Source organism: Protopterus annectens, chromosome 8.part0 (genome assembly GCF_019279795.1).
Source record: "Protopterus annectens isolate FY-2018-M chromosome 8.part0, PAN1.0, whole genome shotgun sequence".
NCBI lineage: Eukaryota > Metazoa > Chordata > Ceratodontiformes > Protopteridae > Protopterus > Protopterus annectens.
Window position 1 is genome coordinate 1,924,617,397 of NC_056741.1, and position 19,956 is coordinate 1,924,637,352.

The window sequence follows — 19,956 nt, forward strand, 5'->3', positions numbered from 1 at the left end:
ATGCGTTATCCCCTTTGGAAAAAACTCTGTTCCCACGAATTACCATGTTGATGGGAGCCCACGAATTACCATGTTGATGGGAGCCCACAAATTACCATGTTGATGGGAGCCCACTGAAGAGGCCATAAGAGATCTGGATACCCAAGTCGACAGCCACCTCACCTTCGACCAACCTATTACCACTGTGGTCAGAAAGTCCTTTTACATGGCCCATCTTATTACCAAAGGTTTCACATCCAGGAAGAAATAGGTCATCATCCCTCATAGACCAGTCATAGAGTATAACGCCCCATTTGGCATGTATCTGACCAGACACCTACAACAACTAGAGAGGCCACAAAAGTACCTCACAAAAAGAATCCTAGGCCTTAAACACATGTCCTACATGGACAGTCTCAAACTTCAGCTGTTCTCAGTCTCTTATCTACTTAGAGGTGATCTCTGCTTGACTTACAAAGCTATGTCCGACCCAGCCCTACTTGAAATGCTACACCTAAAGAAATCCCAATCCGCCTGCGCCACACGCTCCAGAGATCACAACCTCATTACCACAATTAACAGAACATGCTGGAGGGACAGGTTCATCTCCCAAAGACTGCACATACTCTGGAATAAGCTTCCCATTCATGTCAAGCAGAGCACCTCACTGGCCCTCTTCAAGAGAAATCTTGACAAGTGGATGGGTAACAAGTTCACTCCAGGGATCATTCCAGTTGCACTCCTGGAGGTGGACACTGTGAACTAAAATTGGGTGGCACAGTGCCTGGGCAATTTTTTTATTAGCCTAGTACACACCTATGAACCTGTGAACATCTTTACATGAAGATTTAGCCATGAGTAAAAATTATTTATATGTGCATCCCAAGTAGACGCCAACCTGGTTAATAGGAAAAACAATACTTAGAGTGGACCTTCAAGCTGTCCTAAAAACTGCAGACCAATAACCTGCCTTCTGATGATGTGTAAACTATACATTGGAATTGATGCAGACAATTATTTAGAAGAAAATTCAATCATGACAATAGAATAAAAGGGTAACCAGTCATATGGAACAAAGGATCATTCGTTAAAAAAGCCATACTGGAGAATTATAAAAAGGGCAAGAATCTAAGTATGGCATGGATAAACTACAAAAACAATGTAAGAAACTTCTCTGTGTGGCAGATTTTCAATTCGTATATATCTAGTCACGGTAAATTAATAAGATCAGATAATGGTGGTAGAAGTAGCAAACTTAAACGCGTCCCAAATCAAAAATAATAAATAATATAATTTGAAATATTATACAGAATTACTAAGTATTAAAAAAGTAATCCAAGCAGGGTAGACTGTCTGTTTCCATTCCTTTATTAAGCACACAGACAAGGGATGCAAGTAAAACAAAAATAGCAGAATAATTAACTACAAACAAAAATTTACAGCACTCCACATTCATGGATAGGAGTGCTTGCAAATGTGCAAGATGAACCATATATTGATCAATTTACATTATAGTGACCATGAAACGGAGGCAGACCACTTTTTGCACCGAGCCATTAAAGGACAGATTATCCAAGGGAGAAAAATTCAAAGGGTGATATTCCAGGGTGAGTTTGTCACCACTGCTCTTTTGTGTTGCCCTTAACCCATTAAGCTGTCTACTTAACAGATTAGGTTATGGCTACAGTTTGGCTCTCAGAAAACTGTGTAAAAGACTTACGTTCTGTTTGAGGATGATTTCAAACTAGCTCATCCGGTGAGGAGCTGAAAGCACAACTGGAAGTGGTCAGAACTTTCTTGGATGATGTAACAGTGTCATTTGGTGTTGATAAATGTGCAAAACCAACCTTTAAAAAAATGTATGGGACAGGAATGTGATATAAAGGATCTTGGGCAGGAGGGAGTATATAAATATTTGGGAATTGATGAACAGTAAAACATTAACAAATGCGAGTAAAACTTGGGAGTATTTTAGAAGACTAAAATATAATACTGAAAACTGCTCTGACATCTGGGGAAAAAAGTCCAGTCTATAAACCAATTTGCCCTCCTTGTGTAACTTAACATTTTTAGGGTGAGTGACTGGCCCTTAAAGGTATTGGCTCAGTTGGACACGAAAACAAGAAAAATGCTTCATGCTTATAAAATGATTTTATAAAAATCAGTGTATACTAAGATTCTGTATTCCCCGTTCTGAAGGAGGTATGGGTCTGCTCAAAATTGATTACAAATAGCTCTGCAGTCGTAGCACTGCATACATATCTGCTGACCTCACAACACCCAATGTAGTGAAAATTTTAAAACATGAGGAGAACAAGTCTCAGATGATTGCCCTGCTGCTGGTGTCAAGCGGGAATGGAAATCGAACCAGAAGTAAATGAAAATCAGGCGGTAACTGAATGCGCCAAAAAAAGAGACATGAAGGATCAGGTGCAAAGGCAAGAAATGTGGAAAAATGTATAAATATAGTTGCAAATATAGAAAATTCCTGGAGCACAACCTTGTGTCAGTCCGTATTTAATGTAGGAATGGTTGAGCGGTGAATTTAAACCAAAACATGAAAGGTTTAATATTTGTGGCCCAGGATAGTGGACTTGCGTACACGTCCATTTACAGAGTCCATTGAACATGTCGGAAAAACAGACAGATGCAGGTTTTGTAAAACTGAATTCACCCATCTTGTTGCTGGTGTGATAAACTAATAGGAGGTCGGTCTGTATACTGAAAAGCATAATAATGTGGCAAGACTATTGCTTTGGGGATTGTGCAAACATTATTATAATATTTGTAGTTGAGAAGCATTAGAAACATGGGTCACAAAGCGTTATAGAAAATGAAGTTTTATAGCACATGGGGATCACCCATTAACAACAGTTCAAAAAAATAGATGTCCATGAAAAGAGGACAAAATTAGCATTTATCATTGAAATTGTTACACCCAGTGATTAGTGTCTTGAGTAGAGAGAGAGAGACTGTCATAAAATACCAGGATTTGCAGGCAGAAATGAGGGCAGTGTGGAAGGAGGATACCCAGACAGTTTATAATAGTAATAGAAACAGTAGGTCTCATAAAAAAATAGTCCTATTTAGATATATTACCTATATATATGTAACTCTGTATGAATTGCAGAACAGTGTCATTATTGGGCACATTGTGGGGACTGTAAAGAGCATTTTTGGCTAACCTCAAAAACTGAAAGAATACCAATTTCATAATCTTAAGTAATACTCCGAGTTGGGATTGAGGTCCATTCCCATGTAATTGGCCCAGCCCCCAATGCCTTATTTCTGTGGGTCTAACAACTTCATCTCCTACCCCCGTCCGATACTACCGAGGCTGGTCATGTATCCTAATGTCGTCCTGGGAGCTATTCAGTCTTCGCTTCTGTCTTGGGGGGGGTATTTGTATGCCCTACTGATTTCCTTGCTCTGCCTCCCACATTCGCTGACTGTTTGGAAACTCCCCTCTTTGAATAACCCCTTCCCCAAGAGAGTATCCTCAACAATGCCCTCCCAACAGGGATGGGCATGCCCATCCCTCCCTGCTGCTCTGTCAGTTAACCAAGCCACTAGTCTAACCTGTGTCAGATATGCCATTGTTAGGGTTTTTGTCCCTGACTATGCTGTTGGAGCAGCAAGTCTTCCAGATTTTCATCTGTAATTTAAAGATGTTTGATTTTTGATTTAACATAACTTATTTATTTATTTATTTATTTTTTAATGATTGCCTTCAAAGTCTTGAGGAGCTTAAAAGAGCATCTATTCAAATGAAGGCCAGTTCATTGCCTTGTTATGATAGAGGGGAGTGGGTAGAGAATTGGAATCGCCATTATTAAGAGCTGGCATTGTAGGGAGTCTAGATAAATTAGGCCTGATAAACTGGCTGGAGGAGTTGATTCCTGTCTGCGTTTTACTCTGGTCCCACATAGGTACAGTACTTTGTAAGTCTGTATTTTCAATATACATTTCATTTTCAGATCTACTTTATCATTCACTGAAACAAGATTGTATTAATGCAGACCATAGATACATAGATTAGTACTAGGCTAACTGTCCTCATGGGCCATTTTAAGCCTAGCCAATTACCCCTTGTGAGAATCGAACCCTGCACCTTGTGTTTCTAAGGTAAGCACCATAACCATTATGCCAACCTCCCATATGAAAGGCCATTGGAGAGGAAGTTTAAAGAAAACCCCATCTTGAAACTTCAAAAATATGTTTTGGTATTAACATCTTGATGCTCCTGTTGTACTAATGCATCAGAATTACTGTGTTCCGGATTGTATTTTAATTATTTTTAACTTTAGCTGGTCTTCACCTGGCCTGTCATATTGATATAATTTTCTTTGTATGTTTAGACCTCCCCAGCACCCCCCCTCCCCGAGCAGTTTGTATCCTTTATATTATTCATCCTAAACCATAATGTTTTTTTTTTTTTCTAATTTAAATAACGTGGCTTTCCTAGCACTGCAGTGTGGTGCCTCACAGTTAGACGTTGCACATTCGATTCTCAGAGAGTCTTCTGTGTGCCGACATGCATGAATGGGCGTTCCTTCGTTGAAGGTTGTGCGTTAGGCCCGGCAAGCCAGCACGTAAAAATCTACTGCCAATCATTAGCGGACCGGATTTCTGCTGTGGTGACCCCTAACTTGGAAAAGCCGAAAGACAGTTTAGATAACGTGGCTTTCCTGTAAGTGGTGTCCTGACTGCTTGAAGACGTCAGTTCCTTTTTCCACCGAATGACCCTTAGTTTAATTGTCATTAATTTAGTACAAATATCTTTAAACAGGTTAGCTAAAATAGCATGGTTTGATAAAATCTTCAGTTCTTACACAATTGCTCTGTATTAGTCCTCATCCTGTGTTGGACTTCGTACTTCAGTAACAGCGTTGCAGTTCATTTACGATTAGCAGTTGTTGCGTCATAGGTAGTGAGACCTGCAGTATTTTCATTTTTCAAAATGTCTTATCTAACTAACTCATCCCTATTGTTAACATGAGAGTCTAAAAGATGTTCTTCGTGTTTCACTGTTGCAGTCATTACATTTGGGTAATCTGCTGGCAGGTTGCCCTCAGTCAGCCTGATTAACAAAGTCTTGGGTCCTGCATCAGTTGCTGTCCCTTCTTTCAGGTCATCAGGGGTAAAAAAAAAAAAACATGCAGCCTATGCCATTACATTAGTCTTTCTTGCTACGCGGTGCCCGAAGTAGAAGCAGTTCGCAAGTGCCAGTCAGCAGACTCCTGAAATTTTCGTTTTTGAGTTTCAGATCCAAAGTCTTTAAATAAAAAGCTAAGTACCCCGTTGGGGAAACTTTTTCTTGCTCCTTACTGATGTCAGTAAAAGTTAATTGCATTACTTGTAGGAAGCAAGTATCTCATAAGGATTTCCATTTGTATGGTATTCTTTGCCTGGGCCCTGACCACGACGTACCTTGCTGTCTGTTATGTGCATTATTTAATCAACGCACTATTAAACGTCAGTACATTTTTGCTTCTAGATATTTTGGCTCACGCTTTAATTATCCAGAAATGTTGGTTAGCAATCAAACTACTGGAATACCTAAAAAAACGCAATGAAAATGATAGGTCGTTGAGGTCCAAAACTGCCGACGATGCTTCTCCTAAGCCAGTCGCCAGTTCACCGGTACTCGGGTGCTTTCGCAGCCCCTGATGCCCACTAATTCTGATTTGTAGGCCTCTACTGAGAGTCTGGTATGCTGCGAGATGCTTCAATTATGGAACCCGTGGATGTCTCTACCTTGGATGGGTCCGGAGCCGCTGTGCAGGCACCGGATTCTGAGGGTGTTTTCAGGCCTACAGATTTGTATATTAGACCGACGCCATCTTAAAAACTAAGACCAAAATCTTGACCTATGTCTAAAAAACAGCCTAGGCCACATGTGCAGGCCCCTATGCCCAAGAAACAAATGATCAAAATGGCTAAAGATTTAATTACTCTGATCAGGGGTAGTCAACCCCCCCCCCCCCCTTCTAAGAGGCCTAGGCAAGACATTGACTATTAATCTTCTGAGCAGGATTCTTTTTTTTCTGATTCTTCTAATGAACAGGAATTGTCTATACCTACTTATGAGGACTCTGATGCAGAAGATTCCATTCCTTCTGCTTCTCCCCCTGAGGATTTTTCTTTTGGGGAAACTTTACATACCTTAAGGGAACATTTCCACTGGGAAAGTCAGGATTTTTCTTAATCTAAAAATAGACTTAGGGATTTTCTTCTTCCTCAGCATGGGCCTTTGGCTATACCTCCTGTTCTAGACGTTGTTGATATTTTTTCAGAATCTAGTATGGCTCCTGATTCTCTGCCTCCGGCTCCTTGTAAGCCAGACAGATACTACAGGGTTCCTGACTCCCACAAATTCCTTTTCAAAAATCCTGTTGTGGATCCTGAAACCATTTCTCAGGGTCCCAGTGGCATTAAGGCTTCTACTGCTAAAAATCCTACCCCTTCTGATAGAGATTCCAGGGCGCTGGATAGATGGGGTAAGAAGGTTTGCACTTCTGCAACTTTGGCAATCGGGGCCTTTAAACTGTCAATTTCATACGCTAAAATGTCAACAGCATATTGTGGGACTGCTTAAACAGAAAATGATGTTAAATTTCTGACCGTGTGGAAAATAAAGATTTACAGGATCTATTGCATTCATATGAACAAGTTGGAAAACCTACATTGCAATGTGGTTTTGATTCTTTGGAGGCCTCTTGCAGGGCTGCTGTAACTGGGTCTGTGCTAAGAAGGCATGCTTGGCTTAGAGTAAACTCTGCCTGATCATGTTAAAGCAAAATTGTTAGATGCTCCTTCACAACAGGACCGTCTCTTTTTGGTAATAAGGCTGAAGAAGTTCTAAAAAAGATGGAAGATAAAGCTAAATCTATGCAAACTGTGAAATATTTCTTACAAGTGCAGCCTTCAAGATTTAGTAGGCACTGGCCTACTAAGAACTGGTCCTTCCCAGTTCCTTCGAGAGCCACTCAAGTCAAACCCAGACATTCCAAAGGCACCAGGTTTCAGTCCCAACGGACTTTCAGAACAAAACAATGGGGTGCCTCCTCTTCCAAATCTGGAAACAACAAGACACCTCCCTATGGTAAGCAGTCTCAGTGACTTGGCTTTACACTTACCAAGCACATTTTTAGCTGCCCCTTTGGGGGGGAAAACTGGCTCTTCATGCAAGAAACTGGCAACTTATAACCCAGGACAAATGGGTTTTAAATATAGTATCCCAGGGATACAGATTTCACTTCCATATGTTGCCAATTCCAAACGGATGGCCAGACCTGCCCCTAAATCAGTGGGCAGAGGCCCAGAAACAAGTACTTTCCATCATGAGGGGGCTATTCAGCTAGTACCAGAAGAGGAAAGGGGCCAAGGTTTCTATTAAAGATTTTTCCTGGTACCCAGAAAAGACCAATCATGGTGTCCAATTCTGGACTTTACTCTAAACACCTTTCTGGACATCCCAAAATTCAAGATGCTGACTCTTCACCAGATGCCTGGTTGGCAACTCTAGATTTAAGAGGCTTACCTGCATATCCCAATCAGGGAATTTGCAGAAGATACCTCCGTTTCAAAGCAGGCTACTTACATTACCAGTTCTCTGCACTGCTCTTTGGCTTATCTACTGTGCCCAGGGTCTTTACAAAGTGCCTAGCTCCTGTAATTGCATTTTGCAGGCAAAGAAATATTCAAATATATCCATACCTGGACGATTGTCTAATTCGGGCAGAAAACAGACATTCTTCTAAAACTTCTGGCGTTTGTAAAAAGGGTTCTAACTTGTCTAGGGTACACTATAAACGAAAAGAAATCTCAGCTGGTACCCTCTCAAAAAATTACATTCCTGGGTGCAAGCTTTAATACAACTGCCCAGATGTCTTTCCTTAGGCCAAAAAAGAAAAGTCATTTGGTGACTTACTTCAAAACAGGTGGCCACAAAAAACCCTGCTATCTGCAAGACAAATTCTGCAAGCCTTGGGCTTCATGGCCTCCTGCATTCTTCTAATTCCATATGCAAGACTGCATATGAGGAAACTTCAGTGGTACTTTAAAAAGTTTATGGAGTCAACATTGTCACAGCCTGGAAACAATGAATGATTCCTATCATACCTTGCCTGCAACTAGAGTTCCTATGTTGGGAAGAGGCCTGCCACCAAAACGGGACTGTCATTCACACCACCCCCTGCCACCCAAACCCTAACTACAAACGCATCATACTATGCTTGGGGTGCTCATCTGGCAGGGAAGTGCATTCAGGGCAAATGGAGCCCAAATCAAATGCACCTTCATGTCAATCAAAAAGAAATGCTAGCTGTACAGAATGCACTGACAGCCTTCAAGGACTACCTTCATCCAGGACTATTTCTGATAGATGGACAACACCACGGTTATGTGGTACATAAACAAGCAGGGGGGTGCATACTCCTACCCCCTTTGCAGACTAGCCATGGCATTGTGGAGCACGGCCTTGACCTATCAAGTACAACTACAAGCTCAATTCCTGCCAGGAAAGCTGAATACTCTGCAGACAAACTAAGCAGAAATCTCATGGGCCCTCATGAATGGAAACTGGAACCACAGATTTTCAACATTTTGACACTCAAATGGGGGAGCCCAGGCATAGTTCTGGGGTGAAGCAAAAAGATCTATCAGCTGGACAAATTTTGCACAAGAACTCATCACAAAAAAGCCTGGAAAGTGGATGCTGTGTCCTTCAGCTGGAAAAACCTATCAGTCTATGCCTTTTCCCCCCTTTGCTCTCCAAAGTTCTACTAAAAGTCAAACAGGACAAACCAAAAATGATTTTGATTGCTCCAGACTGACCTCGCCAACACTGGTACCCACTCCTGCGCAGTGTCAAACCTTCCACCGTGGTACCTGCCTCGGACACCTTACTGTCTCAGCAGGACAGCCAAACTCTGCACACTCCGCTCCAAACTTTGAATATTGCAGCGTGGCTAATCACCTAAATTCACCCTTAGCATCCCTCAGCAAACCTGTGCTGGATGTCATTTTGGAGGCGAGAAGACCTAGTACTAGAAAATCTTATGCTGACAAATGGAAAAGATTCTGTGCCTGGAATCCATCTCAAGGGATAAGCACAGCAGTGCCCAACATTCTTCAGATTTTGCAATACTTAACTGAGATGCTTCACAAGGGCCTGTCCTTTTTCTTCCATAAAAATCCATGCCTCAGCCATTTCAGCTCATTACAACGCAGAACCTCCCCTCTTCTCTCATCCTCTGCTAAAGCAGTATCTCAGAGGGGCCAAAAACTTAAGACCACCCAGGAGAGCTCCAACCCCTGCCTGAGACCTCAGTTTTGTATTGGAGAAGCTCACTCTCCCTCCTTTTGAGCTAGCTGCTACTGTGGACTTAAAATGTCTCTCCTGGAAAACAGCTTTCCTTTTAGCAGTCACTTCAGCTAGAAGGATTTCTGAATTACAGGCTCTTATGGCAGTGGAGCCTTTCATCATTTTTCATGCGGACAGGGTATCTCTCGGGACCAGTCTATCCTTTATGCCCCAAGGTGGTATCCAGTGTGGCTCTTAATCAGACCATTCATTTGCCAACTTTCTTTCCTAATCCACAGAACAAGGGGGAGCGGTTTCTGCATTCATTGGATGTACACAGACAACTTTAGATTTTACTTAAACATAACTAAATCTCAAAGAAAATCTGAACTGCTGGTAGCATTTGCTGCAAGGGCAGAGGGAAAGGCTATTTCAAAGCAAACCATTTCCAAATGAATAAGTCATTGTATTCGTTTCTGCTATAAGCACCATGGAAAAACTATCCCCCAGTGGATCAGATCCCATTCCACCAGGGCTGCATCTACTTCAACAGCCTTTCTCAGAGGTGTTCTTACCAGGGACATTCTAGAAGCCGCTACCTGGAGCTCAGTTCATACTTTCACCAAACATTACCATTTGCCACTTTTCTCTAAATCCAGAGCTGGCTTTGCCACTGCTGTCCTGCAGGGCCTTATAGCTGGTCCTAATGCTGTATAATTCCCTCCACCCAGCCATAGCTTTGGGAATCTACCAAAGTGCAATGACTGCAACAGTGAAACACAGAGAACATAGTGCAGTTGTGTACACTTACCATAAATGTAGATGTTAGAGTGTATTCACTGTTGCAGTCCTGGTTACCCTTCCTCCAGCCCCCTATTTTTCTCTGGCTATACCTCTACTTTCTTTCACTATGCTTAAAAGCCCTTTTGGTGTGTGTGCTTTTGGTTGGAGGTATATTGTGTGTTTAATTTTATTTGCTCCCTGTTTGGGGGGCCCCTGACATTTGGGGCAAGAAAAACTGATGTAATGGCGTCTGCTGCATATTTTATACCCCTGACTTCATGGAAGAAGGGACAGCAACCGACGCAGGACCCAAGACTTTGTTAATCAGGCCGACTGAGGGCAGCCTGCCAGCAGATTACCCAAATGTAAGGACTGTAACAGTGAATACACTCTAACATCTACATTTATGGTAAGTGTACACAACTGTACTTTCTTTGGGGAGGATTTCACTATGTCCTTTTCAGGATGTAAAACTCTTGTTGCTAACACCTAAGCACTACAGATGCTTTGTAGCCAAGGTCACGAGGTTGAGACCTATTCCTTTCCGAAACAGTGTGAGGTTTTATAGGCAGTAAAAAAAAATGTTGGGACCTTTGTGATCTGTCAGGAAGAAATGGCAGCAGAAAAATGGAAAAGGCAGTAAAGCTTTTCTGCACGCAAAAAAACATCTAAATAATTGTAAATATGTAACTACATTGGGGGTTGGAGTGTTGCTTTACGAACAGGCGTAAGATCCTGAAAATTGACTAATGTTTAAAAATCCTGATAATTCCAAGCTAACATTTAGTGTATTAGGACAAAGGAACTTCAATTTACTCAACAGATAATGACAGAATAGAAGTTTCTCTGAAGTGGGCCACAGTTGCCAGGGTGTTTTTTCACAGGTAGGAATTGGGGATTTGCTTGAACATATAAATTGTATAGGGTTTACCTGAAAGAAAGCATCTTCCATGGAGTGGGGAAGAAATTCTTTTAGCACAACTAGGAATTGTTTAAAATGATGTAATGTTTATCTCCTTTCTTGGAGTATGTTACAGCTGATGAGAAGAACATCCAGTAGCAAGGTAAAAAAAAAAATGTTCTTTTTTGTGTGTGTTTTTGTATTAGGTGATGAGGCTGTATTGTGATACCTGTGCAGTACCTGTTTGCAGCGAATGCACATTGGGCAAGCACACTGGACATAGTTTTGGGTACTTACAAGATGCTGTTGAAGACTCCAAGGCAGTCACCCTACAGTTACTTGCCGAAGCTCATGAAGGACGCCAAGCAATCAAGGTATGTGTCCTGCAGACAGGCTGCCCAGTGGATCATGTGAGCCGCTACTGTGACTTTAGTAGAACAGTTGGGTTCTGTGGTCCGGCTGTATGCAGTGATCATGAAATGTGGTACAGCATGTGTTTTTTGTTTGTTTTTTTTGGTTGTTTTTTTTTTTTTTTTTGGTAAACTGCATACATAATGGTAAGTGATCTAGACAGAGTTTTCTTAGTGGTCATCACATTCAAATGGGAGGTAGAGAGCAGTAAGCTTGTTAGGCAGGAAGAACTCTGTAGTTATTAAGTTGTGAACTTTGAAGTGATTTCATTCTGAAGGTGATAAAAGTGATCGCTGAGGTTTGGTTGAATAGGACATCGTATAGTGGAGGTGAGGTGCCAGCATTGATGACTATATTCTGATGTAATGGCAGCAGTAAGATGATGCAAACAACACAGGTGCAGCGCATTAAAAGTGACACATAACCAAAAAACAAATAACTCCCCAAATCAAGGGGCCCAAAGGCTAAAATCCACTCTTTATTAAAACGTAAACAATAAAAGTGTGTAAATGTTGAGCGTTTTCATCCTAAATATGAGACTTCATCAGAATACAAACAGCACTATCCAGACTACCCTTAAATACCTACTTCCATGCTCATAATTAAAACAAATTAAAGTTAAACAGGGTGCATAGTATTAAATTAAACCAAAACATTAAATATTTAACCCTATGCCTTCCATAAGTTGCTTTGCTTTAATTGCGTCACTCTACATCCACAGAACTATTTTGTAGTATTAAAAATAAAAACATTTTTATATATATTTAAAAACACCTAAAACTACTTCTCCTTCAAATGTAATTCTTAATTGTTCAAGCCATTTCCCTTTACTTTTTCTGTATCTGTAATTGCCAGCCTTTATTTTTAAAATTGGTACAATAGATATAGAATCCTCTACACCAGGTGGAACCATTGCAGCCAACCTAAGCTGCCAATGAAGTTTTTTTTATTGCTTAAGCCCCCCCCACCGAAGATAAACGTTGATCTGGTCTATTACTCCAAACACAAATTTTCTAAAATTACCGCACTCGAGAGAATGTTTGTGCAGTGCATTGTTCCTTTGTCATATACATGTTCATAAATTCCTGTTTTTAATGCACGTTCAGTTTTTCCACTGTAGTAACTTGTACAATTTTCACATTTAGCCAAGTATACTGTTCTACTGGTGGCACGGTTACCTTTCAGAAAAACAATTCTGTTATTCATTACGTTGTCTAAAATTTCGTTTGCTTTAATAATGAAGGAACATTGATTGCAACAACCACACGCAACAGTACCTTGTTTAACTTTTAAGAAACTAATTTGTTTTAATTGAGCATGGAAGTAGATCTTTATGGGTAGTTTGGATAGTGTTTTGTATTCTGATGAAGTCCCCTGTTGGGACGAAAGAGCCCAATATTTACACATTTTTATTGTTTGTTTTAATAGAGTGGATTTTAGCCTTTGGAACCCTTGTTTTGGTGTTTGTTTTTAGCAGTGAGAAAATGACAGTTGACTTGCCTGGGAATTAATTGAAATTGTGTATGCATGTGAGTCTGAAGGATCTGTAACCTGAAAAAGGTTTGATTCATGGGGTACATAAAAAGAACATCTGCATATGTGTTTTTTTTTTTTTGTTTTGTTTTTTTAAGATGGTGATCTGTTAAGTTAAAAAAAAAATATATATATATATATATATATATATTAGAATTTTTATTTATTTTGCCCTCTTGTTTGTCTCACAGTAGGCTAGCAGCTTCTTTTCAGGGGATACCCAAAGTGGTACTCGTATTGACCAGGAGAAGCTTGGCTAAGGCTACCGGGGAACTCTTAACCACCCTTTTCAGTAAGGACCATGAGATCTTTTACATCCACACGACCTTACCTCAGCTTGGGTAAATGAGGCCTCAATTTATTATGCTGTCCAAAGGACTGTGGATGCCCTGTAAAATGCAGCAGTTTGTGTTTCTGGCATTTGCTGTTATCAAAGCTGGTTGTAGGAGATGTTTTAACTCCTGTACTGAGCATACATTGAAGATGATGCAAGAAGGTAGATGGAAGAGTAGCACATGAGTGTTTTCACACTTAATGTGTGTTATTTTTCTGTTTAACTGTTTATAAAAATAGGTATGCTACTGCGAATAAATGTCCTTAAGCATAGGTGAATATTAACTCAAATAAAATTACATAAATAGTGCAAAGGACGACACGGCAGCCGGCGTAAAACAAATTAGAAAAAATTTTAATGGTATGATGAGCGCTTTCGCACCCAGGAAATGGTGTTTCTTCAGACCGTTTAAAAAAAAAAAAAAAAAAAAAAAAAAAAAGTACAACATTGAAATACAAAGACTAATGCTCTTCTAAATGGTCTGAAGAAGCACCATTTCTTGGGTGCGAAAGCACTTACCATACCATTAAAGTTTGTATATTTATTTTACGCTGGCTGCCGTGTCATCCTTTGCACAATTTATGTAATTTTGTTTTATTCTTTTAAAACACCTTTATTGAATGATCACTTGTGACAAAGGCAAATTAACATTTTATATAAAAGTAATCAAACTGTATTAATAAGTTTACATTTACAACCATTATACTTCACATATATTGCTATATATCATATATAAACCTAAGCAACATATTTTTTAAACAAGATACATCTTTATTAAACCATAACGTATGACATAGGCAATCGTACATTTATATAAGTGAAAACAAACCACACCTGCACAATCCTGTTTGCAAGCATTTTACGTTACAAACCATACTGCCACACTCCCAGTTGCAAACATTATACATCACTTGTAATCTACCCAATCATTTTCAGTCAGACGTTACATAGCTCATTTGTCTTGCCTTCTTTTAAACCTCATTCCTCGCTTTATGTATTCCCACAATTCACATTTTTTCCTATGTAGTTTGCTCCTACCCTTTTCTGAGGCTCTCCATTCCATATCTTTGTTACTGTATTCACTACTTCCAGTAAAGTTGGTTTATATTTTGATTTCCATTTTCTAATTACTGTTTTGGCAGCCACAGTAATTAGACACAGCAAGGCCTTACCATGTCTAGGCAATTGCGATTCTGTATCATAGCTCAGAAAAATCATCTCCCTCGTCACACCAATGTGCCCTCTCAGCATCTCTGACTGTGCGTGCATCCCACAGGGAATCTTTAAAGTGTGCTAAATCACTGCACTCCTACAAAATATGATGTTCATCGTGCATACAGCTGCAGTCATAACAGATGGGTTTTCCTGCCGTCAGGCGGGTCCTCGGTCGGCCAAATTCCAAAGTCTAGGTCCGGCGTCGGATGTCGTCGCTTCTTCCCTGACGTCAGTGCGACAGGGGTATAAAAGAACTAGCCAACGCCATTTTCTTCAGTCTTTCTTGCCGCGCGGTGCCCGAAGCAGAAGCAGTTCGCAAGTGCCGGTCGGCCAGCTCCTGAGATTACGAATTTTTGAACCGAAGTCTTCTTGAAAGCTAAGCACCCCATTGGGGAAACTTTTCTTGCCTCAGACCGATGTCAGACAAAGTTAATAATTGCATTTCATGTGGGAAGCAAATACCGCATAAGGATTTCCATTCCTTCTGCATTTCTTGCTTAGGCCCGGACCACAACGCCTCGGCCTGTCGTTTTTGTGCTACATTCAACAGACACACTATTAAGCATCGGGCGGAGTTCGCCCAACACTATTTTGGCAAAAAGTTTAATTGCATTATGTCGTCAGATACTCCGACTCCAGTTTTGAGCAAAAGACGCAAAGATAAGGACCGACATACGAGGTCCGCGACTTCTACCGACACCACACTAAAGCCGACTACAGGTGCTCCGGTTCTCAGCGAGGCGCCTACGCAGCCCCTGACTACCGATGACACTTCATTAGTGGTGTCTTCTGTGCCCGAGGTCGCAGGCTCTTTGGCCCACACTCCGACTACAGATACCGAAGCCACTCTTGGCGGGGAAACTCAGAGTTTAGACAGGCCTGCCACCTCTCAAGGTGTCTTCAGGCCTTCTTCTTTTTCCGTTAAGGCTTTCACTAAATCTAAAGCAGCCATGCATACTAAAAGACAAGCTCCACAGGGACCCTCTCAAGGCCCCATGCCTAAAAAGCAGATGCTCAAAATGGCTGAGGATTTGATTACTCTTATCAGGGGTCTCAACCCCCCTCGGACAAAAGGCCCAGAGTGGAGGAAGAATACCCTTTCTCGGACCAGGCCTCCATTACTTCAGAACATTCTGAAGACCAGCAACAATCTTACTCCCCTTTTGAAGATTCTGATGCAGAAGAGTCCATTCCCTCTGCCCCCCCCCCCCCCGAGGACTACTCTTTTGGGGAAACCTTGCATACCTTGAGGGACACTTCCACTGGGAAGGCCAAGATTACTCAGACTCCAAGAAAAGGCTCAGGGATTTCCTCTTGCTCCCTCAGCACAGGCCTCTGGCTATCCCTCCTGTCTTAGACATACTAGATGATGTGTATTCAGAGGCCAGCCTTAACCCAGATTCCTTACCTCCAGCTCCAGTCAAGCCTGACGGGTATTACCGGGTTCCTGATTCACACCAATTTCTATACAAAAGCCATGCTGCTGACCCAGAAACTATTTCACAGGGTCCCAAGGGAATTGAGGCCTCCACTGCCAAAAATCCATTACCTTCAGAGAGATTCCAGAGCTTTAGAAAGGTGGGGGGAAAAGGTATACACCTTGGCCACCTTAACCATGAGTTCATTAAACTGTCAGTTCCATATGTTAAAGTATCAACAGTTTTTATTATCTCAGTTGAAAAGCAAAATGTCACAACCTGAACAACCAGATTTGAAAGAGTTGCAGGATTTGTTGCATAGTGCAGAGTAAGTGGGTAAACGTACCTTGCAATGTGGTTTTGATGCTTTAGAGGCCTCATGTAGAGCTGCTGTTACAGGATCAGTCATACGTAGACACGCTTGGCTCAAAGAGCAAACCTTACCAGATCATGTCAAAGCTAAATTACTAGATGCACCTCTTCAAAAAGATGTATTGTTTGGTGTTAAAGCTGAGGAGGTATTAAAGAAAATGGAGGAAAAGGCAAAATCAATGCAAACAGTGCAAGATTTCCTACAGGTACAACCTCCACCTTTCAGTAGAAATTGGCCTTCAAAAAATTGGTCCTTTCCAGCCAGGGACAGACCTCAAAGAGGTAGATACAGGCGCCCGAGGGGTAGAGGGCAATCTCAAGGATCATTTAGAGGCAGACAATGGCAAGCACCTACACCAAGAGGTGGTGAGGATAGTTCACAGCCATTCAGAAAGCAGAACCAATGACTTTCCCCTTTGCATGCCAAGCAAGGCTCAATTGGCAGCACCTTTAGGCGGAAAACTGGTGTTATTTTCGAAAATTTGGCATATTGTCACAAAAGACAAATGGATCCTGGACATTATAGACAGAGGCTACAGATTCCATTTTCACACCCTTCCAAAAATGAGAGGCATGCCAAACCTGCCACACAATCAAAGGGCAGAGGCACGAAAACAAATTTCAGATCTCATGGACATGAAAGCTATTCAAGAGGTACCTGCACAAGAACAGGGTCAAGGTTTTTATTCCAGACTATTCCTGGTACCAAGGAAGGGCAAAGATTGGAGACCTATTTTGGACCTATCCATCCTAAACACATATTTACTCGTACCAAAATTCAAGATGCTCACATTACAGCAGCTTCTTCCCATGCTGGGCAAGGAGTCTTGGCTGGTAACATTGGACCTCAAGGAGGCATACCTGCATGTCCCAATCAGACAAGATTGCAGAAGATACCTCCGATTTCTTGCAGGTTCAACCCATTATCAATTCTCTGCATTGCCCTTTGGCTTATCTACTGCGCCCAGAGTGTTCACAAAATGCCTGGCATCAGTAATTGCCTTCTGCAGACTTCAAGGGATACAAATATACCCATATTTGGACGACTGCCTGATCCAAGCGGACAGCAAACACATGCTTCTGAAACACCTGGCGTTTGTAATAATGTTGTTGAATTCTCTGGGATACACAGTCAACAAAAAGAAATCAAAACTAATACCCTCTCAAACAATTTTCCTGGGTGCCAGCTTGAATACAAACACCCAGATGGCCTACCTCATGCCAGAGAAACAAGGACAACTAACTCAATACTTCAGAAAACTGGCAACCTTCACCAGGCTGACTGCAAGGAAAATCCTGCAGGCTCTGGGATTCATGGCATCTTGCATCCTGCTAATCCCATGTGCAAAGCTGCATATGAGGAAACTTCAGTGGTACCCGTCTCAACACAGCCACAGTTTGGAAACAATTATACCACTGATTCCATGTCTTCAAAAGGAATTTCTGTGGTGGGCTCAAGCATGCCAAAGAAACATAGGTCTCCCATTCTGCAAGCCTCAAGCAAATCAAGTCATCACAACAGACGCCTCGGACTACGCCTGGGGGGCGCACATGACAGATCGGTGCATTCAGGGCAAATGGTCCCAAAAAGAAAAGCACCTACACATCAATCAAAAGGAAGTGCTAGCAGTAATAAATGCTATTATGGCTTTCAAAGACCTACTGCATCCAGGCCAACTATTGATAAGGACAGACAACACCACAGTGATGTGGTACATAAACAAACAGGGAGGAACCCATTCATATCCCCTATGCAGGCTAGCCATGTCTCTTTGGAACATGGCTCTGGAATTACAAATCCAACTTCAAGCACAGTTCCTGCCAGGCAAGGAAAACATGCTGGCAGATAAGCAGAAATATGACAGATCCACACGAATGGAATTTGCATCCTCAAGTTTTTACAAAAATAATTCAAGCATGGGGAAGGCCGGACATAGATCTCTTTGCCACCCACAGAAATTACCAATTGACAAAATTCTGCTCAAGGACCTTTCATCCACAGGCCTGGAAAGTGGACGCACTCTCTTCCAGTTGGACAACAATGACAGTTTATGCCTTTCCACCTCTTCCTCTGCTGCCCAAAGTTCTATTAATAACCAGAGCAGACAGACCAAAGATGATTCTCATTGCTCCAGACTGGCCAAGACAACACTGGTACCCACTCCTGAGGAGCCTGACTCATTCCCCACCATGGATCCTGCCTCTAATGCCTCTTCTACTGACTCAGCACAACTTCAAAACTCTTCACAGTCAGCTGAAAACACTCAGTCTAGCCGCATGGAGGATTCCTTAAATTCACAACAGACCCTACTCTTCAAGGAGGTGCAGGATGTCATTTTGGAGGCCAGAAGGCCTTCTACTAGAAAAGCCTACTCCGCAAAATGGAAACTGTTTTATGCCTGGAATCAGAAAAAGGGTCAGAATCCTGGAATACTGAATCTACCTCAAATATTACAGTACCTAGCTGAGATGCTAAGCAGTGGACTTTCATTCTCCTCCATCAAAATCCATGCCTCAGCCATTTCTGCAGAATATAACACTGATCCTCCTTTATTCTCTCACCCTCTCTTAAGACAGTTCCTCAGAGGGGCTAAGAATATAAACCCCCCAAGGAAGCAACCCGTACCTGCTTGGGACCTCAATTTCATCCTGGAAAAATTGACCCTGCCTCCCTTTGAGCCTGCTGCTTCAACAGAACTGCAATACTTGTCATGGTAAACAGCCTTCCTTCTGGCTATCACCTCAGCACACAGGGTTTTGGAACTACAAGCCCTCATGGCTGTGCAGCCTTTCATCGTTTTCCATCAGGACAGAGTTTCCTTATGAACCAACCCTTCATTTATGCCAAAGGTAGTATCCAGGGTAGCCTTGAATCAGGCTATCCACCTACGTACCTTTTACCCTAATCCACAAAACAAAGGGGAGAGACTACTACATTCCTTGGACATTCACAGACAGCTTCGTTATTATTTAGACAGAACAAAGCCTTTCAGAAAATCAGAGCAACTCTGTGTCCTATGCTACAGGTGCTCAAGGGAAGCCTATTTCCAAACAGACAATCTGAAGATGATGGATAGCCCACTGCATACGCTTTTGTTACTCTCTTCATGGTAAGACCGTACCTACAGGCATCAGATCTCACTCCACAAGGGCCACCGCTACCTCTACAGCTTTCCTCAGGGGGGTTCCTACCAAAAATATTTTGGAAGCAGCCACTTGGAGTTCTGTACATACTTTCTCCAAGCATACTTTCTCCAAGCACGATCACCTACCATTATACTCCAAATCTAGAGCGGGCTTTGCCACTGCAGTCTTGCAAGGCATCCTGGCTCCTAGTTCCTTTTAGTGTCTACCACCCCTTTTTTAGCTTTGGGATTCAACCCATCTGTTATGACTGCAGCTGTATGCACGATGAACATAGTACAGATGTTCATCGTGTTTCACTGTTGCAGTCATGACTGTAGGGTTCTCCCCTGCCGGCAGGCAGCCCTCAGTCGGCCAGAATCCCAAAGTCTGGGTCCGGCGTCGGCTGTTCAACCATGCTCCCTGATGTCAGAGCGCCAGGAGTATAAAGCTGAGAGCCGACGCCATCTTCTCCAGTCTTTCTTGCCGTGCGGTGATAGCAGTTCGCAAGTGCCGGTCGGCTGACTCCTGACGAATTTTTCTATATACTTGGTCCGAAGACTTTCTTCTCCACTCAAAG

The 19,956-nt window shown here is 42.0% G+C and overlaps 1 protein-coding gene across 1 annotated transcript in view; it reads left to right on the forward strand.

The window, feature by feature from the left end:
• Window positions 1-19,956, forward strand: part of LOC122809725 (E3 ubiquitin-protein ligase TRIM71-like) — a gene marked incomplete in the record, with an annotated part of 240,999 nt that overhangs the window by 78,192 nt on the left and 142,851 nt on the right. The window contains 1 exon segment of the mRNA XM_044081428.1: window positions 11,177-11,344. Within this exon segment, the coding sequence (XP_043937363.1) occupies window positions 11,177-11,344 (168 nt within the window).